Here is a 24116-nt window from a genome sequence, read left to right as displayed (position 1 = left end):
TGTCTAAGCATGGGGCAGCGGTAGTGAAAGATGGGGAAAACTATTTGATATTTGAATCGAAAATATTCGGCCAAAATTACAATTCACTTTGAATTCGCTTCGAACTCAAAATCCACTATTCGCACTGGACTAGACTTAAGTCCTGGCGTGCAAGCGCTGGGCCCGTTGTGAGACGCCGCAAGAGGCGCTCGCGTCGACGCGGACTCAAGTTACCCTTACAAAAATTATCAATGAGTTTCTATTGAGTTTGCGTGGATTCACCATAGTTAAGAACAGCAGGACAATCTTCTCCCGACCCCATTCTTTCCATTTTAGCTGAACAATCACTGAAGAGAAGGCGAGAGGAGGAAACCACCAATCAGGGCGAGCAGAGAAGTTCGTGGGAGGGGCTTGTCCCGCTATTCTGAACCTTCAACAACGAGGTACAGGCCCTTAGACTGATAAACCGGAAGTTCGAAAGTGGCACCCTCCCGGTTGGCGCCATTTTGTACGCAACTCGTCACGTGTTCTCGGAAGAATCGTGACGTCACCGGTGGGCATGGGTGTACCGACCGGAGGGGCGGGGGGGGGGGGGGGGGGGGGGCGGGAGGGGGGGGCGCTTGCCTCCCAGTTCTCAGAGTGGGTGCGCAAGACGCGTACTTCCTTAGTATATTGAATATGTTCTTTTTCACGTGATTACATGATTATTGATTATTACCAAACGGCTCCATAACAAGTACTTTCTGCGACAGTCTCGCGTCAGGCGTTCAGTCATAGTGCCTATGCTTAATGTTGTCTGATGACGCTCCAGATCGTGGCACGTCGGTGTTCAGTTCGGTCGAGTGGTGAATATCCCTGACACCGCCTTCTCCTAGTCCCACGTCATGTGCCGCCACTGACATCTGATGCGCTGAAGCTGCAGGGCTGGCTTGTAATCAGCAAGTTTTCCAGATAGTTTTCTGCATTAATGCAGCGCGTTTGGTCATGTATTGCTTATGTGGTTGTGCCTTTTGCTGTACCGTTGACTCGATGGCTGGCAACAATGTTTGTTTGCTATCCAAGCTACTTCACTTCCATTCCGCAATGGTGATTTCCTCTGCATGCCGCGGCCAATGCCACTTGTTTAAGCCTCGTGTGGCAAAGTGAAGTTGGGTGGATCGTGGTGCTTAGTATTCAGTTTTTGAGAACGACCGACCATTATATTTCTACAAGCCACTCAGCGGCATTGTCCCTCAAAGTTGGGAATCGTGTGTTTCGTGGAATGGACACAGGTAATTGGTGTCGGAAAGTTATTATTGCTCTCAGACGACGACCAACACCAAACCAACTTTCATTACATTGTCGCTCACCTGCTGTGTTGTGCCTAGAACAGTGTGTCGTGGTTACCTCCCGTCGAGGTGACGGGAATCAGACGCTTCGAGGTAGTGTCAGCACCGGGGACCAAGGCCGCCGAAGATACTCTTCAATGTCCCGTAATTCCTCCCCGAGACGTGGTCGAGGGTCATTCCGCACGAACCCCCGCAGGCCTTCTTCGGTACGGCCACCTACGGTAGACGGTCGGCCTCATCGGAGTGGTAGCAAAGTGGTCGGTTGTCGACCGTTCGCCATACCTCCGCTTTCGTCGGTGTACGTTGTTCAGCGCGTACCTACAGTGGTTCTTCCTGGTGTCGGGAATACTGCGGCGTTGGGGCATCCCGTCGAGTTGGCGTCGGGTAATAACGGGCAGCCGGTGGCGGTCCTCGTGCCATTGCGGCGTAGGTCGCCCTCAGTTTGTCGGATGCCGCTTCGCTCGCAGTCTCCGGTTGAAATGCCTGCTGAGCTTCTTCCCGAATAATCTCGGCAATTGAAACAAAAGCCGGGCGACTGGTGGCACGAAGCAGCTTCCCAATCATCTTTTGGACAACGTCGTAGATGATGTCACAAATGCCTGGGAGGCTGGCGTCGAAGTTGCAGCTGGACAATTCGAGTGTCGAGACGCCAGGGAGTTGTTGATGGTGACCGGCTGGGACATGGAGTGCTTGTTAAATGTTGGAAGCCTCGGGGATAAACCCTTCGACTGTTGACGGAGGGTTGCGGGCAAGGCTGCCGAAGATGTCCCTCACGCCCCGCATGGGGATTTTCAGCTTCTTGTCTTCTATAGCATGAGGGTCGGCCCGAGCGCTCGATCAGGCGCAAAACCATCTCCCCGAAAGCGGCGACGCTTTCGTTTGGGCCCTGTGTCCTGGACCGAATCTGGACTAAGAATCTCTCTCGTTAATGTTGGCTGACGAACGTGCGCTTCAGCTCAATTTTGGAAACTTCCCACGACGTCAGGAAGGGTTCGTGGTTGTCAAACCAGTGTCTGGCAGTTTATTCCACGACAAGTATAGATTCTGCAGGTGCAGGTCGTCTGTGCACCTGCTGTGGCGGGCAACACTGTCGTATTAGTCATTCCAGTTCTCGACGTCTTCATACACCTCGCCGTAAAAGGGCGTTGGAGTGCGAGTGCACTCCAACCGTGGTTCAGCCGTGGCCATAACCAATACCACCTACAAGCCAGGGCTTGTGCCATTTCTTCTCGAATGGCACCACTATAATCTTTTTTGGCTGTTGTTCCCCTTCTCCAGGGACTATTTCCTTAATTCTTCTCCAGCTCGCTTCCACCTTTGCATTTAATTGAATTGTAATTCTAACCTTAAGATGCAAGCTGTTCACCTTTGTTGGTGTTAGACTCGTGGCAGCTGATAAAACCTGTTTGCTCTACTGCCGTCTAACCCCTGCTTAGGACAGTTGGTAGAGCGCTTTACTGAAAATGGAGAGGTTCCGGGTTCGATAGCCGGACCAGGCGGATATTTTTGGTCGCGCACGAGGCATCTAGTTGTATTTGGAGATTTGTGTTTGTCCTTTGTCCCTCTTGTTCCCCTTCTCCATGGAATATTTTCATCAGTCTTGTCCAGCTCGCTTGCGACTTTGCATTTAATTGCCTTATAAACAGTCATACGTTGGAGGAAACTGAGAGCGAAGCATACGACCATATAGGTTCTCGCGTCGGTTGGGATCGAAGATGGCGAAATGGGCGTGGCCATGGCGTTCGCGTGGTGTGTCAGTGACGTAGTTGTTGACGGAACCGCAGCCCGTGAACGCACGGGCGGCGGTTCCGTTTTTTGACCCAACGCGTGTGTGTCAGCCCAACTGATGTAGGACACCGTACCCGATGCCGCGCGTCGTGATGGGGGACTTCAACGTTAACGTTAAGGCCGGTTCACACTCTTGCGACCGAGTAAGACGGAGAGAGACCAGACCGGTTTTTAAGCCTCTTGCGATCTCTTAGGACCAGCTCCACAGCGCATCCGGTCCTAAGAAGTCGCAAAAGGCTTAATAACCAGTCTGGTCTCTTTCGGTCTTATTCGGTCGCAAGAGTGTGAAAGGCGCTTTAGAGGCGGACACAGCCAGTGAGTGCTAGAGCACATGCGGTCTCGGTACGGACTGACGCTGTGCACGGACACTACGGAAGTCACGGCGTGCAACGGCACCACTATAAATTTGATCTTCACTCGCCAGATAACATTAAAACGGCGGCATATGTGGCGTACTTCACGTTGAACAAGCCGCTCGTGTACAGGGTTTTGTTTTTCTTGCGGGCGAAGCTTTCTATTTTAGCAGCTCTCGTGTCGTATTTCAATGAAGCCACATGCTCGCGCGAGCAGCTTTGATGGTGTTATATCGAAGGGCAGCCAGTCGCACCTAGAAGACAAGGCTTGCGCATGGCGTCATCATAACCCCGACCCGGTTGAAGCGGCAGATCCGTTGAGGCTCTAATAGAATACCCGGCAATACGGCAGACGCGTCCGTCTTGGCGTCGCCATATCCTACGTCATGCTGACGCAGGATATGGAGGTGCTGCGGTAATCCACTTCTGATGACGTTTGGGGGAGTTTATCTGGGAGTAGGCTGCAGCGCGGGGCACAGACGCATATCTGCATATTTGCTGGCTCTATACCATGGCCGCTATGGCGCACAAGGCGACATCTTGGCGAACCAAACGCGCACGACGCCGCCGATGTGCGCAGAGCCCAAGGACGGCGAGTCTCTCAAGAGGCGTCTGGAGAAGGACCTGCGCAGCCTTCTAGGCGGCGAGACGAGCGTGGACCACCAGCGGGACCACGCGGGTGGCAGGGCTTATCGGGCTTCGCCGGTTGCCCCCCGGAGGGCCTCTTACGGCAGTCCGGTCCTCGCGCGGGCCGCCTCTCCAGCACCCTGTTCCGCTTCGTCATCGTCGACGTCGCCCGAGCTCGCCAGGAAGGAACGGCGACGCCGCAGGTGAGGCTAGAGCAGACTGGTCCTCGAGTTGCCGTATTTTAAATACTTTGTGAGTAAGACATATCTCTGAATTTGAGTATTTAGTACTTAACAGAACGGATAGCTGGGCTAGTTAATTCGTATTCATAATATAATCAAAGCGGCTGATAAGGAACGAAGAAGGACTGGACGACACGAGCGCTGAAGCTTTACTTAACTACTCTAACTTAAATTCTTTTCGCAAGTAACTTCTACCCCCTTGGTAAACCACTCTCAAGTTATTGCAGCCTTTTTTCGGGAGGAAAGAAAATGGAGGTCAGTGCGTTACCCTTTCCTTCCCTGTATTTGTTCTGCAGAGAAGAAACAAGGTTTCTTTGTATCAACTCGGGGCGAAAACTAATGCACAGTAGCGAAGAAAAGATTTTTGTGGAACGCTTTATCTAGTTGTGAATTCCCCTGGTAGATCCGGAGCGCTTTCCAAAATCCGCTAGGGAGGCGAAATTCCGCTCCGCGGGACCCGCTCCAAATTGACGAGCGGAAGATGGACTCGCATGTTTGGAGCGACCCGCTCAAAACGGTCGGCCGTTCAAAATTGCCGCTGCTCGAACTTAACAAGCCGACCAAAGCGTCCGACTGATTTTTCCGACTACCAGTGACAACTATCACTGCTTAGCTGCAGAAATAACACGCGGCACAGGCTGGGCGAAAATATCCGTGCCGCGGAGCCCGTTTCACAAAAATATCGAAGACGTCCGCGTTTGCCGCCGTCATATACCTTTCAGCCGCCTCGAAGCGGCGAGTTACGCACAGCGATCGCCGTTGGTGGACTTCAGATTGCTGAATTTCGGAATGGGTCTACTGTCACGAGGAAATAAAGATTGAGCAATGAAACTCGGTTAGGAGTTTAGTTTTTTTCTATTATTCGCCAGCCAACGTCACGCACTTCTGCCAGCAATGGACGGCGTGCCGGTGGCCACTGTTATACAGGGTGTCTAAAACAGCAGCCAGGCTCTTTAAATCGACCGCAAAATTCTGTTTCTTAACCTATCGTGCTACCATTTTGTGCAGCATTGCCCCGCAGGTGATACGTTTCTTCAACAAAATTTGCAAAGGGCAAACTTAGCTGAGGAAAAAGTTTAAAAAAAAGAAAGAAAAAAGGCTTAGCTCCTATGGAAACGCAGCGAAGCCATTGATCTTCAAACAACAGGGCGCCGTTTGGCACGGAAGACAAGAGATGGCGCAAGCGGTCGCGAAGCCAATTGCCGCCAACGAACGAGCATACGGCGCCATGAGCCTGCGTCAAATAGCCGACCATCTGTGATTTTTATCACGACGTTGTCGTAGTGTCAAATCTTTAAGTTGTGCGACTGCACGGTAATCCAGGGGTTTGGATTGCCGTCGGGTGGGTCGGATCCACTTTGGCTTGGGGTTAAACTGCTCCGATTTCCATGTTTTAAAGCTTTTTCGGTTCGGAACTAAGAGACTGCAAACATACCAACAAGGTGGAAAGTTGGGCGAGTTGGTTGATGGTCATATTAAATGGGTTAAAACAGCGCAAAAAAAGACGAAGGGCCAGTAAAAGGAAACACACAGACACAGCGCTGACTTACAACTTAAATATTTACTGCTGTGCCATTCAGCAAGTAAACTTGAAAGGAGACAAACATAAAAGCAATCCACCCGATAACACGTCATCCTCCACTCAAGCCGATACGTGGCTACACGTATTTTCCCGCCTTTCTGATAAAATTCAATTCATCACGAACCAGGGCAAGTGATGGAACACTAATGCACATGCCTGCGTCATGGTTGGCAATAAAAAAAGTTTCGTCAATCTCCCGAGCATACTTAGTTTTATGTCGGGCTAAAATCTTAATTTCATGAAACATTGGAGAGCACGCACATCTGTCACAGTGGACCGCTAGGTTGTCAGAAGGGGAGGAGCGTAAGGACCGAGAATGTTCCCTCGCTCGGTCGTTAACACATCTTCCCGTCTGCCCAATATACACTTTTCCACAGGACAATGGAATGAGGTACACCACCCCACACGCGCAGGCGACAAACGGGTTGCGGTGCTTAACTTGACATTGTGTACCCACGCGGCCACCTCGATTCACGGCTGCACACGGCCGCCCCAACTTAGCTGGAGCCGAAAACACAACTGGCACGTTGTACCTACTGGCAACCTTCTTGACACCATGGGACACCTTGTGCATATACGGTAAGACCACAGGTCTTACCGTTGGTTTTTGTCTGGCCTCAGTACAAGCAGGGCCTCTAAACACCTTAACCAAGGATTCCACGACGCCCACGACAACTCCCAAAGGGAAAACAGCATTTGACAACCAGGGTTGTAAAGTACCTAGGTACAAGTAACTGTAAATCGGTATCTAGGTACTTTTGTTGTACCTGAGGTACAAACCTAGGTACTTTATTTTCTCAGTATCTGTATCTGTGTCTTAGGTACATTTTCCAGTAACTTGTAACTAAGTGAAGTTACTTTTTACAGGTACTTTTCTATTCACTTTGTCAAAATCGTAGAAAATACAATAGAACATAAAACTGAAAATAAATTATAATTAGGTACAGTCGTCAAGCAATTTAACTTCACGTAGTGTTTCCACGCAATAAATCGAACTCAAATTTTGCACTTTACAAAACTGAAAATGTTTGTGAAGAAAAAATAATGGGAGGACGACTAACCTTCGCCTTTAAGAGTTGAACGCGACAGGGTTATCGGGCCCCGTTCGCATGGCCTTCTCAATCGCTTCTCATGCTCTTGAGTCACACAACGACCTAGTCCTTATGATACAACACTCCCGGCGCGATCGAGGAGCTTTTGCCAGTGCTTTGATGCCATTTTACCCCGCAAGGTTTATTTATGCGTTTATGCTAACAACACTCGATGCGATAATGCCTTTACCCTGACACAGACAGACATCGAGGCTCTCTAATGACGGCAGGATCGCAGTGCCATTCCCAAGCCCTCCGTTGCCTAGTCGGTAGCATGTCTGGCTCGCAACCGAAGGGCCGCGAGTGCGATCCTGCGTAAGTTGTTCAAATTTTTCTTTAAGGCAAATTAATTAGTTTATCAAATGGGATAATTTGAAACATGCGGCGACCATTAATTCGTATTCCTTTAACCACCTTCATTCCACGCGTGACGTCACGTTTCACATGAGCGTTGTGGGTTGTTTGAAATTCCCGCGCGAAGTCATGTGGCTGTGACGTCACGACCCTATCGACCATTCAGGAATTTCCCGTCACGCCACCGACATCCGACGGATTTTCTGTGACCCGAGCTCGTAAACGCGCTCGCGTTAAAATATTCTCTTCCTTCCTAAAAACGAAAGAAAAAACGTGAAAGCTTGAAGACTTTCGCTCGTCGTTGCGTTGCGAAGGTTAGGTGTATGTGCACTCGACTCTTCGTTTCTCCATGCGGCCGACGTCTTCTGGGCCCGCCGATGGCTTCGATGCCAGTGCTGGCGCTGAAGGGCAAGCCACGTCAAAAAGCGAGTTTGAGCGGGACGTCGTAAACAGTGGAAGCTGTGTCCTTGGTAAGCCAATTGGAGCGTGAGGGCAGGGCACGTGAGGACTCAACACCGATCCTTTCAGCAAGTGCTCGGCATTATGGAAGAAGCGAGCGAGGTCTAATGTGGTTGCTGACGCCATCTCTTCAAGCTGTGAAGTATATTTGCCCACGCCTGTCCTCACGTGGTGAAACTCCACATACAATTGCCTCAAATCGCTTCACGGAATGCTTGTTCACAGTGAGGGAAAGTTGAAGGAAGTTTGTGAGAATTTCAAAATTCCGCGATTCACGAAGTCAGACATTGACTTTATTGATGAGCATGTTCAGGTGTTTACACCTCTCGCACAAGCTATAACTTGCGCAAAGACAGCATGTTTATGGCATATCTCCTGCCTACAGTGGCTTCACTTCACAAGAAATGTCCGCGTTGCTGACGGAGACTTGAGGTACTGCCGCCCGGTGGTCGAGAGCTTAATAACGGCGATCAATAAGAGGTTTGCGGGCATGGAGCAAGAAAAACATTTGCTAATATCTACCGTATGCCATCCAAAATTTAAGGTTGCATGCATAGACAACGACGTGGAACGGAAGCGGGCCTGGGATTATCTAAAGAACGAACTTATGCGAACATCAACTATAGAAAAAGCGTCGTCAGGCGAAGAAAGTGGTGAGGATGAAGAAGACTGTAAGCACTTCATTAACTTCGAAACATCGTCCTCATCTGCTTCATGGGAACGGGAGTTTGTACAGTACACCGAACTTGCTCCGACAAGAAGTCTGGACTGTCTCAAGCACATGCCGCTGCTGAAAAGCGTGTTTTTAAAATTCAACACGGGGCTTCCAAGCAGTGCGGCGCTGGAGCGCGTTTTTAGCATAGGGAGAACAATTGCTACCAAACTGCGATCGAAGATGTCGGATGAACATTTCGAAGAAGGCCTGATTCTGAGGTCAAATCGAGCACTCAAGTGAAAAAGACAAAGTCTTAGAATGCTCTGGTGAGAGCGTTTTGCCTTATTTCTCCCATTGACACCAAAAAAGCACGTTTATCAAACTTGTTTTAGTGTACATCCCAGTATACAAAGGATTTACTTCCAATAATAATGTGACAAGTTTGAGAAAAATACTTGACGTGAAAATAAAAAGTACCTTTGAAGTAACTGTACCTGTACCTAGGTACATTTTTAAGCGAGTAGCTAGATACGCACCTAGGTACATTTTCGTATGAGTAACTGTAACTGTATCTTAGGTACATTTCTGAAGTAACTTTTACAACCAATGACAACCTCGTGACTTGCAACAAAAAACTGTCACCACACCTATGGTGTCATGACTTAAACAAGGCGGTGCGGAGACTGGACAGTGCAATGGCTCTTTTCACTGTCTTAGAGTGTGCAGATTCATATACTAAGAGCCCCTTCTCAGAAAGGCGTGTAAATACGTGTAGCCACGTATCGGCTTGAGTGGAGGATGACGTGTTATCGGGCCGATTGCTTTTATGTTTGTCTCCTTTCAAGTTTGCTTGCTGAATGGCGCAGCAGTAAATATTTCAGTTGTAAGTCAGCGCTGTGTCTGTGTGTTTCCTTTTACTGGTCCTTCGTCTTTTTTGCGCTGTTTTAACCCATTCAATATGGCGAACATACCGTTTCGAAACGATCGTCGTTTTTTCCTGCCTGTTCAGGAATCGCTCCACAAGAGCAATCAGTTGGTCGTCGTCCTTGAGGTCCTTTCCACGCAGTGGAGTCTTCATGCGAGGAGGAAGTCACAGCGACTTCTTCCTGTCCCCTCAACTCCTCCCCGAGGTTCATTGCTGAATCTCCATTCCTTCCTGACAACAATACGAAGTTCTTGAACGACCCTTGTATATGGCCCGCTTGCGGAGCATATCGTTAAATGGCTCGCCGTTTGATCGTCCAAGTGTTGCGGGAAGCGACCGTTGCATTTGCAGGAGAGGTTGTCACTCTCACCTCGACCAAACTCGGACCCTTGAGAACCTACAAATATTACCCTTTCAGGGCGTATTTGGGATGTACCGGAGACGGGCAGTTTTTTCCCTCCGAGCATGATTGCGATGGATTTTCGAAGACCGTGTCTCTGCAACGTTCGCGCAGGCCCCGGAAGAACGAAGGGACCCAGGTTTGCCTTTCCGGGCCACGTGACCGGAAGGGGGCGGGGCTCCAGCGGCGGCGGCTCCTCACCTCCCCGGCCAGCCAAGACGTCGCCTGGGTCGCATCCACGTCCACGAGTCGCACGGCCGAGGGTCGTCCGGTGGCCCCGCACACTGTGAGCACGGAACCACGAATAAATCGGCGAATCAATCCACCAATCAAAGAATCAGTCAGTCAGTCACTCAATCAATTTCTTATGTTTAGTGATCAAATTATGATTGTGTCCAATAAACATACAAAGGAAACTAAAATAACGTGTTTTTTTAATTAATTTCATTGCTATCGTTGTCTTAATCATAATTTATTTTCCGTTGATGTCCCGCAAGGTGTATTTAGTGAGGAAGTGGACATACATATCTACACGTACAGCTGCAACGGAAAAAGAATAGCACAAGTGACCGATGACCGGAGCGGCAAAATCGCGACACGTATAGAGCGCGCCGATAGCGAGAGTGCCAGTCACCTTGGATTTAAAGTGCCAGTCACCTTGGAATAGGATTTAAAATGCGGGGTTTAGGATGGGCTGCTTTCTGCCGGCCGCCCCCGCGTTGAGACCGGGACCGTGACTGTCACTCTCGCTATCGGCGCGCTCGGGAACAATAGCGCCGCTTGTCGCGATATTGCCGCTCCGGTCATCGGTCACTTGTGCTACTGTTTTTCAGTTGCAGCTGTACACTCGGAATTAAAGCTGTCTAGAGCGCGTGCGACATCTGCCGGCGGACGCCTGGCCCGAGATAGCGCACCTCCGAGCATGAGCCGCCATTGTGCAGCGCTGAGAAGATCCCAACGTTTGTGCTGACCCTTCTGTAGACACCCTCAACCGCCAAAGGAGCGCTCGACGCCTCCAGGTGGTGCTCGTGCTGACCTTTCTGTAGACACCCTCAACCGCCAAAGGAGCGCTCGACGCCTCCAGGTGGTGCTCGGTGTTGCAACCCACGCGCCGCCGGCTCCGCGTTATCGCGCCTTCTATTGAGAGGAATGCATCCACTGAACATGCGCGCTTGCCTCCTCATTCGCTCGTAACCGCTCATGGTGCATGCTGGAAGTTAGGCACTTTCTTGTTCGCGTGCAACGCTTCTTTTGCAGAAGATAAAGCAAATTTACAATGAAGCATTTCCTCTACGACCGATAATAAAATACAAAAAATCTAGGAAACCGTGGGTTACACGAGAATTGTATAAAAGGATTAACGAACGTAACAAACTATACGACAAGTTTATCCGTCTAAGGGACCAGGCAATATTACTGGAATATAAACAAAAAAGAAACAAATTAAGTAAGGACCTTAAGAAAGCAAGAGAAGAATACCATAAAAACAAGTTCGCAGCTGTATCGAATGAACCTAGGAAACTTTGGAGTAGAGTCAGAAGCCTATTTGGAAATCCAAAAAGTAAGATACCTTGTAAACTAACGTTTGATGGTATTCAGTACAGTGATGCCTTTTTGGCGGACAAATTTAATTCATATTTTATAAGTGCGGGTTCGTCACTGCAACAACGTGGGTCAAAAGATAGCCCAAACAAGTATATTTCGTCCGCAGTCAAAGACTCTATTTTTTTTACCCCAACTGATGAACAAGAAATATACCTAATTCTTAAATCTTTAAATATAAATACAGCAGCCGGGGCAGATGATATTAAGGCCATACCAATCATAGCTGTCGCCCATCTTTTGTGTTCTCCTCTGCAGCATATATGTAATATTCCATTAGCAACTGGTACTTTTCCGGATGGCATGAAAATTTCAAGAGTTGCTGTTTTGCACAAAGGAGGTTCTTTTGACAACATTAATAACTATAGGCCCATATCCGTACTTCCTTTGTTTTCAAAAGTATTGGAAAATCTGATAAAAAAACGCTTCAGTAAGTTTTTGAATGATAGATATGTTTTTGTGATGCAGCAATATGGTTATCAAAAAAAAAAAAGTCAACAGAAATGGCGCTACTTAATATCAAAGAAAAATTAATCAGTAATTTTGAAAATAAACTATTTACCACTGGAATATTTTTAGACTTTAGAAAAGCGTTCGATTCCATTATACATGATATATTGTTTTATAAACTACCGTGTTATGGAATTCGAGGTGTCGCTTTAGATTTGGTACGTAGTTACTTGTCGGTCACAATATACGTGTTTTAATGGATACCGGTCCAAGTCACAACAAATTTCGCATGGGGTTCCAGAGGGGTCGATTTTAGGTCCTCTGTTTTTCATTATTTATATTAATGAGATTTTTATGCCGACGATACAAGCTTATTTTTTTCTGGTCCATCTTTACGTGATCTAGAAGTTACTGCTAACACGTGGCTCAACGAGTTATCGGATTGGCTTGACTCTAATCAACTTCAGTTAAATGTTACGAAAACGAAATATGTAATTTTTAAGCCACGAAGTAAACCTGACGATTGTGAAATTCTTTTGAAATTCCAAGACTCTGTCATCGAGCGTGTCAACGTTTATAAATTTTTGGGAGTTGTTTTTGAAGAAAATCTATGCTGGACACCTCATATAAATAAAATGCATGCAAGCATCTCAAGATCTATTGGTATTTGATACAAAATTAGATCGCTGGTTCCATGCTGATTAAAACGTCAGTTGTACTATACTTTAGTGTACTCTCATCTCCATTACTGTTTATTAGTTTGGGGTTCAACAAGTAAAGCAAATATTGATAGGTTGTTTTTTTTTGCAAAAGAAAGCGCTACGTTGTATAGAAAACCTTCAGCGTACTGAACACACAGCACAGATATTTTTTAAATACGGTTTTCTTACCAGTAGTCAGCTATTCCTTCTTAAACTTTCAATGTATATCTACAGCGAAACAATCAGTGACCCCACCCGCTTTTTTGACGCACTTCTTCCTAATAACACACGATACAATCTTCGTCATGGCTCCTATAGAATACCTTGGTCTAGGACAAATTATGAACATCGCCAATTATTATACTTAATACCTGATTTCTTAAATAAACATCCCGCTGTTAGGGAAATAATTTCAGATTGTGTATCAAAACACAGCTTTAAAATTAGTATAAAGCGGTACCTTCTGTCATGTCACGTTGAGTAAATACTTTTAGATTGTATTTTCATTGCATATGAGTTGTATTACCTGTTTCATTTACTTCCAAAGTGTTAAGTGCACTAACGATTGTATGGGCTCTGTACAAAATCTGCTGTGTTGATTGCTTTTGATGTGCTATTGTATCTTCTTGTACTTCTTTAATGTTTATTGTTCTTGTTTTCGCCTGCTGTGCATTGTAAACGGGTGATAGGACCACGTCAGGCAGAGATAATCTGTCTTTTGTCCTGTTACCCTTGACCTAGTGTCTAAATAAAACCAATTATATTCAATTTAATTCACCGCTACCACTTCGAGTGCTTGTTATGTCTGCACTTTCGATAAATTGCTTTCACAACACACAACCGAGGCTCGTGATTCCGCGGTAATGAACGTGGGTAGCGCACTAGAATTATTTCGTTCCTAAAGCTTCCTGTCACTTGTGCAAGCAGAACCAAGCTCGTAATGACGCCACTAATTGAAATATTTGGTGTCTGAACGAGTCTTTAAATAGTGTAAACGACTTATATTTCGCGGGCTCAATATTTCGCGATTTAGATGAAAGCTGAAGTTTTGGAATAATTCGTGGGTCTAATATTCGCGACCGTAGTGGGATCTCAATATCAATTTCGATGTGTTTAAATTTTACCGGAATTGTTCGCGGGACCTATTTTTTTGAGAATTGTAGTCGATTCGCGAAAATCGCGAAAACTAAGTCCGCGCGAAAATTACGTCGTTTACAGTATATAGCGTGTAACAGGACGCTTGTGTTTTCGTGGAAATATTTTAATGCAGTTGGCTTCATTTTGGAACAAGGAATAAAAAACAAAAATGGGATGGACGAAAAAAAAAAAAAAATCTCGAGATAAAATAATTTTGAGTGTTCGTGGTAAAGCACAGAGATTATGGCACGTGGATTGAGTAGCGGGTATACTTCGTCTCACCTTAGTATGGACTATTGTTAGCCGCGCGTGCTAAAAGCGCGAGCTAGTCGCTTTGAATGAAGCCGCGGCGGCTGCACGAGCGCTCTTGCAGCAAGTGCTCTAGTCAAGGCAGTCAAGGCTGGCCGCTCGCGCTACCACAGCCTTCGCGGTTAGTTCATGCTAGTGTGAGACGAAGTATAGGACCGTTCTGGAGCCGCTGTCGAGGTTCGGGTCCTCGGCGGAAGTAAGCGCACGAGTTCAGCGGCTGAATAAACTGATCTCAGCGAGCGTTCGGCGCATGCGTGACGCCGCCATAACTTTAGCTCACAGGAGACAAGCAGCAGTGCACGAGATGGCTCGTGCCTTCTCGTGCTCTACACGCGCAGAGCTCCAGCGAGGTTGTCGCACGTGCAGAAAGACTAAAGTTCCCTCGATGCATTGCGGCAGCGGTGGCGTATAGTCAAACTGGCTGGTGAGATCGGACTATTCCTCAGGGAAGAACGAGCGATAATACGGGAGCAGGCGGCACGTGGGTCGCCACACAGAACGTCTTCATTTCGCGGCCTGGAGGCGCCGAGCGCTCCTTTGGCGGTCAGGGGAGTCTGCAGAGGGGTCAGCATAAACGTTGGCATCTACCCAGCGCTGTGCAATGGCGGCGCATGCTCAGAGGCGCGCTGTCTCGGGCCCAGCGTCCGCCGCCAGATGCCGCACGCAAAGCCCGGAGCGCACCGCTCCCGCGCTCTATAGACAGGTTTGATGCCGAGTTACGAGACAGATACACACGAGTAACTTCGTGGCTGCAAATGTTCCGTGTCCTCTTTTATTTCGTGTATTTCTCGGACCATTTTCGAAATTGAATCGCCCTCGGGCTCTCCCTGACACGCGGTGCACATGACCCACCGCTTTCTCGAGTCTCGAAAACCCTTCTGGAACTCTCGAAAAGTTATAGTCTTTAGCGCCTCAGTTGCTTGTTAGGGTGAATTCAGGTCATAGATTTGGAGCGCTCCAAAAAGCAGATCCGGCTCTACTAGATTATCCTAATTTTGAAAGTGCCCCTCTGGTGCTTAAGTTCGCCTCTAGAAAAACAAAAAGTTTCTCTACAGCGAGATCCCCGCTAATGAGGAGTCTTTGGTTCGTGCAGGATTCCCGGGAAGAGAAGTGTGTATCGGCAAGCGTGAAGGCACTCCAGGAGTCGGCCAACCTCCGACGCGCCCCCTTCTTGGCTGGAACAAGTAAGGCCCCCGTCTCGAGTGGGTTCGACATCGAGACTAGCTAGAAGACGAGGCCCGCTTATAACGTCATCGTCAGTTGGTCTCTGACCCGCCCCAAGCGGTCGACCCGCTGATGCAAGGCGATAACCGCCCACGCGTCTTGGCGTCGCCGACGGGTATCGTCGCGCTCCTTGACGCGAGACACAGGTGGCGTTGCGTCTCTCCTCTAGGTACGACGCTTGGGGGAAAAGGTTCAGGCCACGTCTTCTAATGCTCTTTTGATTGAAAGCGGTGGTGTTGAAAGCAACGAGGCTCGTTTTTCACGCACTTTCGACTACAATCGAGCGCGTCACGACCTCTTGTGACCTCTTACTACCAGAGAACACACCATCTTTGTGTATCCGTGAAACAACCCTGATTTGCGGATATTTTCCAGAGCGCGTCACGACCTCTTGTGATCTCTTACGACCAGAGAACACACCATCTATGTGTATCCGTGAAACACCCCTGATCTCCGCATATTTTTCACGTCTTCGCGCATCAATCTTTTATTATCGGCTCAAAAAAAAAAAAAAAAAAACTTTGTGCAGTATTATAAACAACCATTTCGTGTAGATAGTACGTATACATTTGATCTCGCACAACACTACAAAACCTTCGCTCCAGTGAAATGCAGTTCCGGGGTCATCTTATAGACGGTGCCAGTGCGCCAGTGTATTTAAGGTCCCTATATACCTGTCTTCTCTCGTCGTAAAGCATAGCGAAATTTCGCAATGCGTTCGTTCGCAAGCAGTCAGAAGTGTGAACTAGCATTTGGAAATTACGACGTTACTGGTAACGCCTTACTTTTCTCGACAAATTTCGTTAGGTTTCCGAACGACTAAGGAGTAGAGTATTTTCGTCGTTATTTTCCGGTGTCGTCTATTAAATTACGTTACTCGTTACTCGATAATTTTGACTAATAACGTTTTGTTAACATAAGAACGAGAAAAAAATTTAATTTTGTAAACTGTTCCGAAATGGAGAAGCAGTATTTGCTTCGCGGCATAATTTCGAAATTCTTCGCTGAGAAAGCAAAACTATCCCATCAAAATTGAGGGAATTATATATTCCGCGGATTTGAATTCGAAAACAACATAGAAATAAGCACTATGAAACTGCCCGCGAAAAGTTTCATACTAGTCCAGGTTGGTATCCGCGGGTTATCGCTGCCAGATAATACTGCGATCCGAAGTAGCGCCAGAGTAACGCTCCTCACTTTTTGTAAGTAGCGATAAGGGCATTTCGTTGCATCGACAGAAAGACAACGAACCTCGGTACCCCGTTAATCTTTGACGAACGAAAGCTCTACTCGGGTATTTATTTTCGGTGACGGGCGCAACACTGGTTGAACACCACCCATCGTCACTCACAGAGTGAGGACGGCCTGTCTACGGAACATGCCTTCCGCAGTGCTTCGGCTGCGCGCCCCTGGTGCACAAAACGCCCAAGCATTGTCGAAGGTATAGGACGGTCGCGCTAGAGGCGGGAGATTCCTGCCATTCATACCTTTATCACGGAAAAAAAAAAAAGAATTGGCATATATATTTGAGATTGCTTACGTGTAGAATAGTGAAAGGCATTCCTACACGGAGCGCATTCCTACAAGCAGCGCGCCACTTCTTCCTATCGCACAGTGCGCTCCGGTGGTGAAAACTCCCTCTCCCCCCACTGCGCAAGCGCGGTGAACCCCGCCGGCTCCACGACTTCCGTGACGATGCACGCGTTACTGAAAAAAGTAACCGATTACTATTACAATTACTTTATTAAAAAATGTAATTGATTCCAGTAATCAATTAGTGCATCGCGAAAGTAAATAAAAATTACCAGAAATTAAATGATTACTTTTCACGTTACTCTTTTTAACTTTTTATTACGAAATCAAAAATGAGTACATGTTGAAAATGGTTACACTCTGATTATTATTGTCGTTCACACCTCGTTAACCTTCAGCAGCAGTTTTCGTTGGGAGTTGTTGTCAGTCATCTTCCCAGGTTTGCTGCTGAAGATATCTGCCGCGACGCTGAAGACCCTCTCGACGGATGCGTTTGAGGGAAGAGCGGTGTTGTAGCGCACAAACTATTGGCGTACCGGTTCGTGGTTGCGCTGGTGAACGCTTTCAGGATGGAAAGGGGTGTCTTTGTCGTGGCTAGATAATATTAGTGAAGAACGCAGTTTTCTAGGGCGCGCGGCAAACCCTGATTGTAACAGCCCGTACACAGGAAACGAGGCACTCTCGATAGCTTGACAGTCAAAACGTCGCTGAGCGCGTTGACATGCTAATCCTTCTGGTATTTTTTTTAAATAGTTCTTTAGGGTTACAAAAAAAGTATCCAACTTTCGCACACCAAAGATGAGTGACGCACAGGCAGAAAGAGCAATTTTTACGTAAAAAAACGCAGCTCAATAACGTTTGCTCCTTCGGCAACATATGAACGATTACTTGTAAATGATTACACAGAACTATTAATTGAGTTACGGTGAACGTTACCGCTAAAAAAGGAAGTAATTGAAGCATTAAAAAGGTAAAATAAAATTTACTTGATTACAGGTAATGAGGTACTCGGAGTCGAAACTCGCTACGTACAAGTTTGGTTAACAGTCATACAGCCGCCGTCCCCCACTGCGCCTCCGAAAAGGGCGACCCATAATGCCTAGATCCTTCTTCTGCTTGGGCTTGGATAAATGGATGCGGCTGAACCCTTTTAATCGGGCGGCGGCTTACAGCACCTGACCGAAGTTTTTAATGCCGACAATTTCGAAATAATTAAGAACGGCATGGAATTTCGTATCGAGACATCACAGCAACTTTTGCCATTTAGCGGGCACTACTCACAATTCATGCTCTCGTTTATTCCTACATACACCATTAAATAAAGGGGATTGCCACTCCTGTGGCATAGCTCAATATTAGCCCATCGGGCATACATACTTGAGTCTAAGCAACGAAGGCCGTGTGTTTTAAGACACGTTTTTTTTCTTCTGGGGCTGCGTTGTATTTTGGCGATTTCGTGTACGGCGTCAGGCATGCCGACCCCAACGCCAAAGAGGTTCGTTTATGTCTGGCAGTGACTATCTCGACGTCCACCTTCAAAATATTTCAAAAATTATTTCGGCGTCCGTGACGTCACTTCCGTACAACGTCCAAATAGTGGCTTTATTATTTCGACGTTTTTCTCCGATGCAGCGGCCCGTAGCAGTCGTCGCGGTGGGAGCCGTTTTAAAATTTCGTGTTGTTTAGTTTCTGGTGGTGTCGTCGGTGTTGTGTTGGCGTTTCGGAGGATTCGCGTGTTGCGTGCCTAAGAATTTTCGGTCTTAGTTGGCAGTGTGTGGAACTGGCTGGACAGCTGATCCTTTCGGACGTGACACAGCCGCAGTGGCGATGTTCTGAGCGTTCTGAGCTCGCATCTTGGCACGCGTGTCATTTAAAATTTTGAATCTACAAGAAGGGCGAGCTGGATATCCCTCTGTCTTACCTGCACGTAACAAGTGTAAGTGCGTGCACTACGTAACACTGAGAAATTTGGCACGCTTTTTGTGCCTTCATATTGTGTGAGCGCATCTTCGTAAGGTTGCAGTCTCGCTTTGTATACGGCTCCGACCCTGTTTTTATATGGGTCTCGTGAGTTCGTTGTTTAGTTCAGATTTTCCGTTTGGTTTGTGTAAAACTACCCGACTAACTACGACACGATCGGGATGTTAAATAAAAGTTTGGGAATGCAAACATTGCCTCCTTGATGTTTGCATTCCACGTCAATAAGAAGGTCATAAAAAGAGCAGTTCACTGCATAACATTGGTTTTCGCAAAATGTGTGTCGAACCGCGACGCTGCCTGGAAGCAATATGTTTTTCTTTTTTTTTTTTTTTTTTGACCGCCACCTTTGATATTTTTTCAGGCCGTTAAAACGGAGGTTCGGGCGAGTTGGTTGTTCATGACTGGCATGGAAATAGCGCACCCTCAAAACAAGCACTCTAAGCTTTCATGCACACAAAAGAAAGAACCACCTACAGCGCTGTGTAAGTGGTTCTTTCTTTTGTGTGCACGAAAGCTTAGAATGCTTGTTTTGAGGGTGCGCTGTTTCCATGTCAGTTTTCAGGCCGGTCTTCGAAGCTCCAAAGCTCTAAGTTAGAGCCGTAAAATAATTACAAAAATATTTTGATGGGGGACGTTAAAATGTTTGTGAGAATAATTTCACGACATCAGGAAGTGGCATCGCGGACGTAAAAATATTAGAAAACATGATCGCACTTTGAAGACAGGGACATAGGAAGAACAGACACCACAGAGCGCTAGCGCTCTGTGGTGTCTGTTCTTCCTATGTTCCTGTCTTCAAAGTGCGATCATGTTTTCTAACGTACCATGCCAACTTGCCCAACAATCAGCACTTGTCAGTAAAAATATTCAAATTTTTTTTTTGATAGACATTGAAATAGTCACTTCCTTTATATTTGTTTCTCTCCGGTGAAGCAAGTTGAAAGTTGAAAGTTTTTTTTTTGTTTCCCATTCGCGAGCGTCAGCAGGTGAGTGGTTAGGCGTTTGCCGAGTTCTGCTCATTTCGGTTTTGCAGAGTACATTTTTAATGTAATTAAACATGTAACGTTTCTTTTCTTTTTTTTCTTTTTTAATGTTGCGACGTATCTTTGTGGTAACTCGTCGCTTCATGCGCGGCCGACTCCGGTTCGATTCCCAAGAGCGGCGGGCGATCTGTTATCAAGCAGTTGGCAATATCGCGACGAATGCCCTACGCCCCTTGGTGTAAAGTCGTTCAAAATCAGTATACCGAATGTATACTAATAGTGAACTAATGCATGTACTGAAAGCGTACTAGTTTCACACTTTTATGGAACAAAATAGTATACCTTTAGTACACCCCATGTACATATGTAGTATACCATAAGTGCACCTCCAGTGTATATCCAGCATAATATAAGTGTTCATTTAGTACACTACATGTATGTTTTTAGTGTACTTAATGTACACTATCAGTACATATATACGGGGAGTCCCGGATAAGGGGGATCGGTGGCCAAGTGGGCTAAAGCGCACACCCAGCCCGACGCGCGTGGAGCGAAAGCTCGCGCTGCAGAACCCAGAGATCATGGGTTCGAGTCCTACCCCTGCCCCTTTCGATCTGGATGAACATCCGGTGTGCATGAACATTCGATCTGGATGAACATCCGGTGAACACCACTGCGTGAGCACGTTAAAGACTCCAAGTTGGCAGTCGCACTGCACTGGCAAAATTGCTCATCTATAGTGTAAACCAGTGTCGCCCTTACTGGCAGACCGACCTTACGCTGTATAGATCACTAAAACGTCCAATTCGACTTTGACTTTGTCCCAGATAATTTGCACCAAACTTAAAAGAAAACCAGGGCATTTTGCGGAAGTGAAACCAACTGCACGCTGCTCGCACTTTTCTTGCGAAGGTGCACGAAATTCTTTTAGTGCGCCTAGTTAATTTAATTAAGACTAACAAGCTAACATCTGAAATCTTCGTTTAAATGCCTGGGTGTGAATTAGAAAGTTGTGGAGCGCATTAGAAACACTCAAATAAACTATTATCAATAAGGTGCACTTCGCATGCTCCTTTTTCCTAGCCTTCAAAAAACGCCCGCGAAATACAAAAAATGCCGCGCAACAACTCGCTTTCCCAATCACGGCGCGCGGGCGCGCCGCGAATGTGCGTTCTTTGAAGGCCGGAAAAAAGCACGAAAGCGTATTATGTTGCAAACACTTTAATTGGGTGTTTCTCAATGCGCCCTGCAACTTGGGCCTTAAAATAATATTTGAAAGGTTAGCTGATTAATCTTAGTTATTTAGATAACCAGGCGCATTAACTTTCGCGAGAGGCTTGCTAACGACAGTTGATTTCACTCCTGCAGAGCGCTCTGGTGTTTTTTAAGTATGGTGCAAGTTATCTGGGACGCCGTGTATGTCGGGCGTTCTGAATTGAAAGAACGGTCTAAAATTGGCCAGAAAAATTGGCGCCTGCATTTAAAAAGCTAACTTTTCTAAGGTTTTTTTGTTTTTGTTTTTTTGAACTGCTGGATTCTAACTTGTGAAATTTCATGATATGGCTCCATTCTCGTGAAATGTTAAGAAACGCCGTTGAGAAATTAATTGATGATTATGCAGAAGCGCCACCATCGGGAGCTACTCTTAAAAATGAGTCAGGAAATTCACGTGGAAAGTCTTGGCAGCTCTATTTCCGAACATTTCTCGTCAAAATAACGTACAATCATGTTATAAAATTACGTGGGAAAAGTTGCAAAAAAAAAAAAGAGGGACCGCATTTTTAAGTTGCGAGCATAGACTTGAAAATGACAATTGAATCGTTTCCAAATCTTCCCTCGTGAACATAATGTACTGCCGTTTTCCAACATTGACGAGGAGAGCCGTCATTTTGATTTGCGGCTATGTACGTGAAAATTACGAGGAAACAGCTCTATTTTTAAATATTCCTCGTGAAAATGACTTACCAGCGTCTTCTGAAACGGTGTGAGAAAAGCCCTAAAGAAAAGGTGAACTGCATTTCTCAACTGAAAGTATGTATGTGTAGCATACAAACATTATGATCAGTGTTCTTCACGTAATTGATAAGACAGATATTAAAATCCTACTTATCACTTTATTCAAGTTTCCGAGCCTGCCTCACTGTACACTCTCCTTTGTGATGATGGTGTGCCATTACATCCTGCTTAAAAAGAGAAGAAAAAATTACCCTATGGCCACCCTATGATATATCATCACATAACTCGCTCAAAGGACCACTATGTGAGGAAGGCAAGATAGCAAAAACTTCATCCTGAAACGAGGGTGAGGAAAATCAGACAATAGCATTTCTTAAAGCCTGATATGTCAGACATTGGTGTTGTGCCTTCTTCGCATGCCCAGCGCTATGCTACAAGTAACAGTGTTCAATGCAGGGCACAACATTTATTACCTAAAATCTTAGGCCCCTTAAAGAAAATGTGTGACAAACAATAGCATTTTCGAGATTCAAGGTTGCAGCTGCTACAGTTTAAGCACATATGGATTGATGAAGGCCACAACGAAAACATCCGAGAATGGCCATTTTCAGGGCTGTGCTAATATTAGAATTATATTTTTGAAGTTTAGTATAAAACGGTATTCGATATTGGTTTCAAGATTAATTGTACTACTGTAAACGACTCAATTTTTGCGAAAGCTTACTTTTTGCGAGTTTATCGAAATTGCTTAAAATTGGTCATGCAAAAAAGTAACCCTATGGATACGAATGCATTGAACATTACTCCTGATTGCGAAATTTGGTACCTGCAAAGTATTCCCAAGGCTTCATAAAATGTATGAAATATTGAGCTATCAAAACTAAAGTCGTTTATGTTATTTAAACCTTTCAAAACGCTCGCAAAGTCACCATTGCGATGGATTTGCTTTGTTCAGTGCGCTTCTCCGCATGTGCCAGTGCGCTGCAGAGATTAGTTTTGGATGAAATCCCAAGAATAAGACATTTAAAAGTGGGACATAGGCACTTTTTGATCTAATAGAATCTCAAGATTTTCATATCGAATGGCTTCCCAGCAGACTTCTCGGGTCCGGATGCGCTGTTACTCCGCAACAAGCAGGCTCTCTTGGGATGACAAGAAAAATCCCAGAGCCCTGAGCGCTGTTCGAACCAGCATTCGGGAGAGTTGAAAAGCCTGTCAAGCGCTGGCTATTGGGACAGGCCGCTTACTTCCGGTGGCCTCATACCTGTCTGCTCGATGCACCATCCAGCCACCCATAAAATACATCAATAAGCGGACGTCACTTTTACTCTTGTGATGCAGTTCCCTGTAGGTTCCCATAGGTTGCAACCTGCTAGCCTAACTGAGTCAGGCCTGCAGTTCTGCTGGAAATGTCAATTCCACTCTTTTAGACGTATAGACACCCACATTTTGCGTGTACCTGAAAGAAGCTCTAACATGGAGGAAACAAAATGATTGGCCCTTTTTGTGTGCATTCTTTTCTTTTGCTGAGAACACACATACAAGTCACACGCTATTACACATTCAGTGGTGCGGCTTAATTTATGATGAACACTTTTTTATGCAACTTCAAGCTTTCAGAGAAAATATTCAATATAATAGGTCGCACATAAATGGTTGCTATGAACTATCCTATGCATTTACACAATACCTGATATCATAAAAGCACTAGAGCAGGGTAGGGCTGTACTGCATCAATTACGAATTTGCAACCAATTAAAAGTTGGCATTTATTTAATTTATTACTATCGGCTATTATTATTTGACAAAAAATAACCGGGCGAGTTGGTACGTTGGTAGTCTTTCAACTCCATCGAATATTCAGGTCCTTTTCGCATTTCTTCATGCTTTTGCTTTTTCTAACTGCTCTGCTTTTTGTAGTGGCTTTCACCCACTAAGAAACGTGACATCCAAACTCACTTTATTTACATCACACGATCGTAAACTTAAAAAAGTGTGCCGCTTCGGCATACGCAAAGAGACCGCGCGTCTCTACGGCACACGCATCAGCACAGGTAAAAAATCATGCTGCTTGCTCTTGTAACGTTTTTTTCGCTGCCGCTTTATGAAACAAGCCGTTGGCGAGAGGCTGTTGGGACCACACGTCAGAACCAGCATGACGACCTGTGATTGCTTGAACTGCCGTCAAACTGCACTTGAACGCTCCGCAAAACCGTCGTCGGACGAGCGTCGTAGAACGGCGGCCGGAACAGGCCCTCGGCTGGCCCTCGGTTCCGCCGCACACGAATCTTTCTCACTCTGCGGAGAGAACCATACATTTTGAAGATACGCTCTTTTCAAATAACGAAATAACACTGGGTAGACCATATAGTTATAATTAAGCATAGCTTAGCAAGCACACGGTAGTGGACAAAGTTTGAAACAGCGGCGCACTTTGCAGAAACAAAAGAAACTTCCT

The 24116-nt window shown here is 46.2% G+C and overlaps 1 protein-coding gene across 1 annotated transcript in view; it reads left to right on the top strand.

The window, feature by feature from the left end:
* LOC121835258 overlaps nucleotides 1–24116 on the top strand; it is a 145305-nt gene that overhangs the window by 81838 nt on the left and 39351 nt on the right. The window contains exons 4-6 of the mRNA XM_042289256.1: nucleotides 4029–4278; nucleotides 9898–10069; nucleotides 15076–15166. Of these exons, the coding sequence (XP_042145190.1) occupies nucleotides 4029–4278; nucleotides 9898–10069; nucleotides 15076–15166 (513 nt within the window). The remainder of the gene's footprint in view (nucleotides 1–4028; nucleotides 4279–9897; nucleotides 10070–15075; nucleotides 15167–24116) is intronic.

Source organism: Ixodes scapularis, unplaced genomic scaffold, assembly GCF_016920785.2.
Source record: "Ixodes scapularis isolate PalLabHiFi unplaced genomic scaffold, ASM1692078v2 PGA_scaffold12__126_contigs__length_90152505, whole genome shotgun sequence".
NCBI lineage: Eukaryota > Metazoa > Arthropoda > Arachnida > Ixodida > Ixodidae > Ixodes > Ixodes scapularis.
Note: the sequence above shows the minus strand (reverse complement) of the source record. Positions and strands in the feature narration are given on the sequence as shown.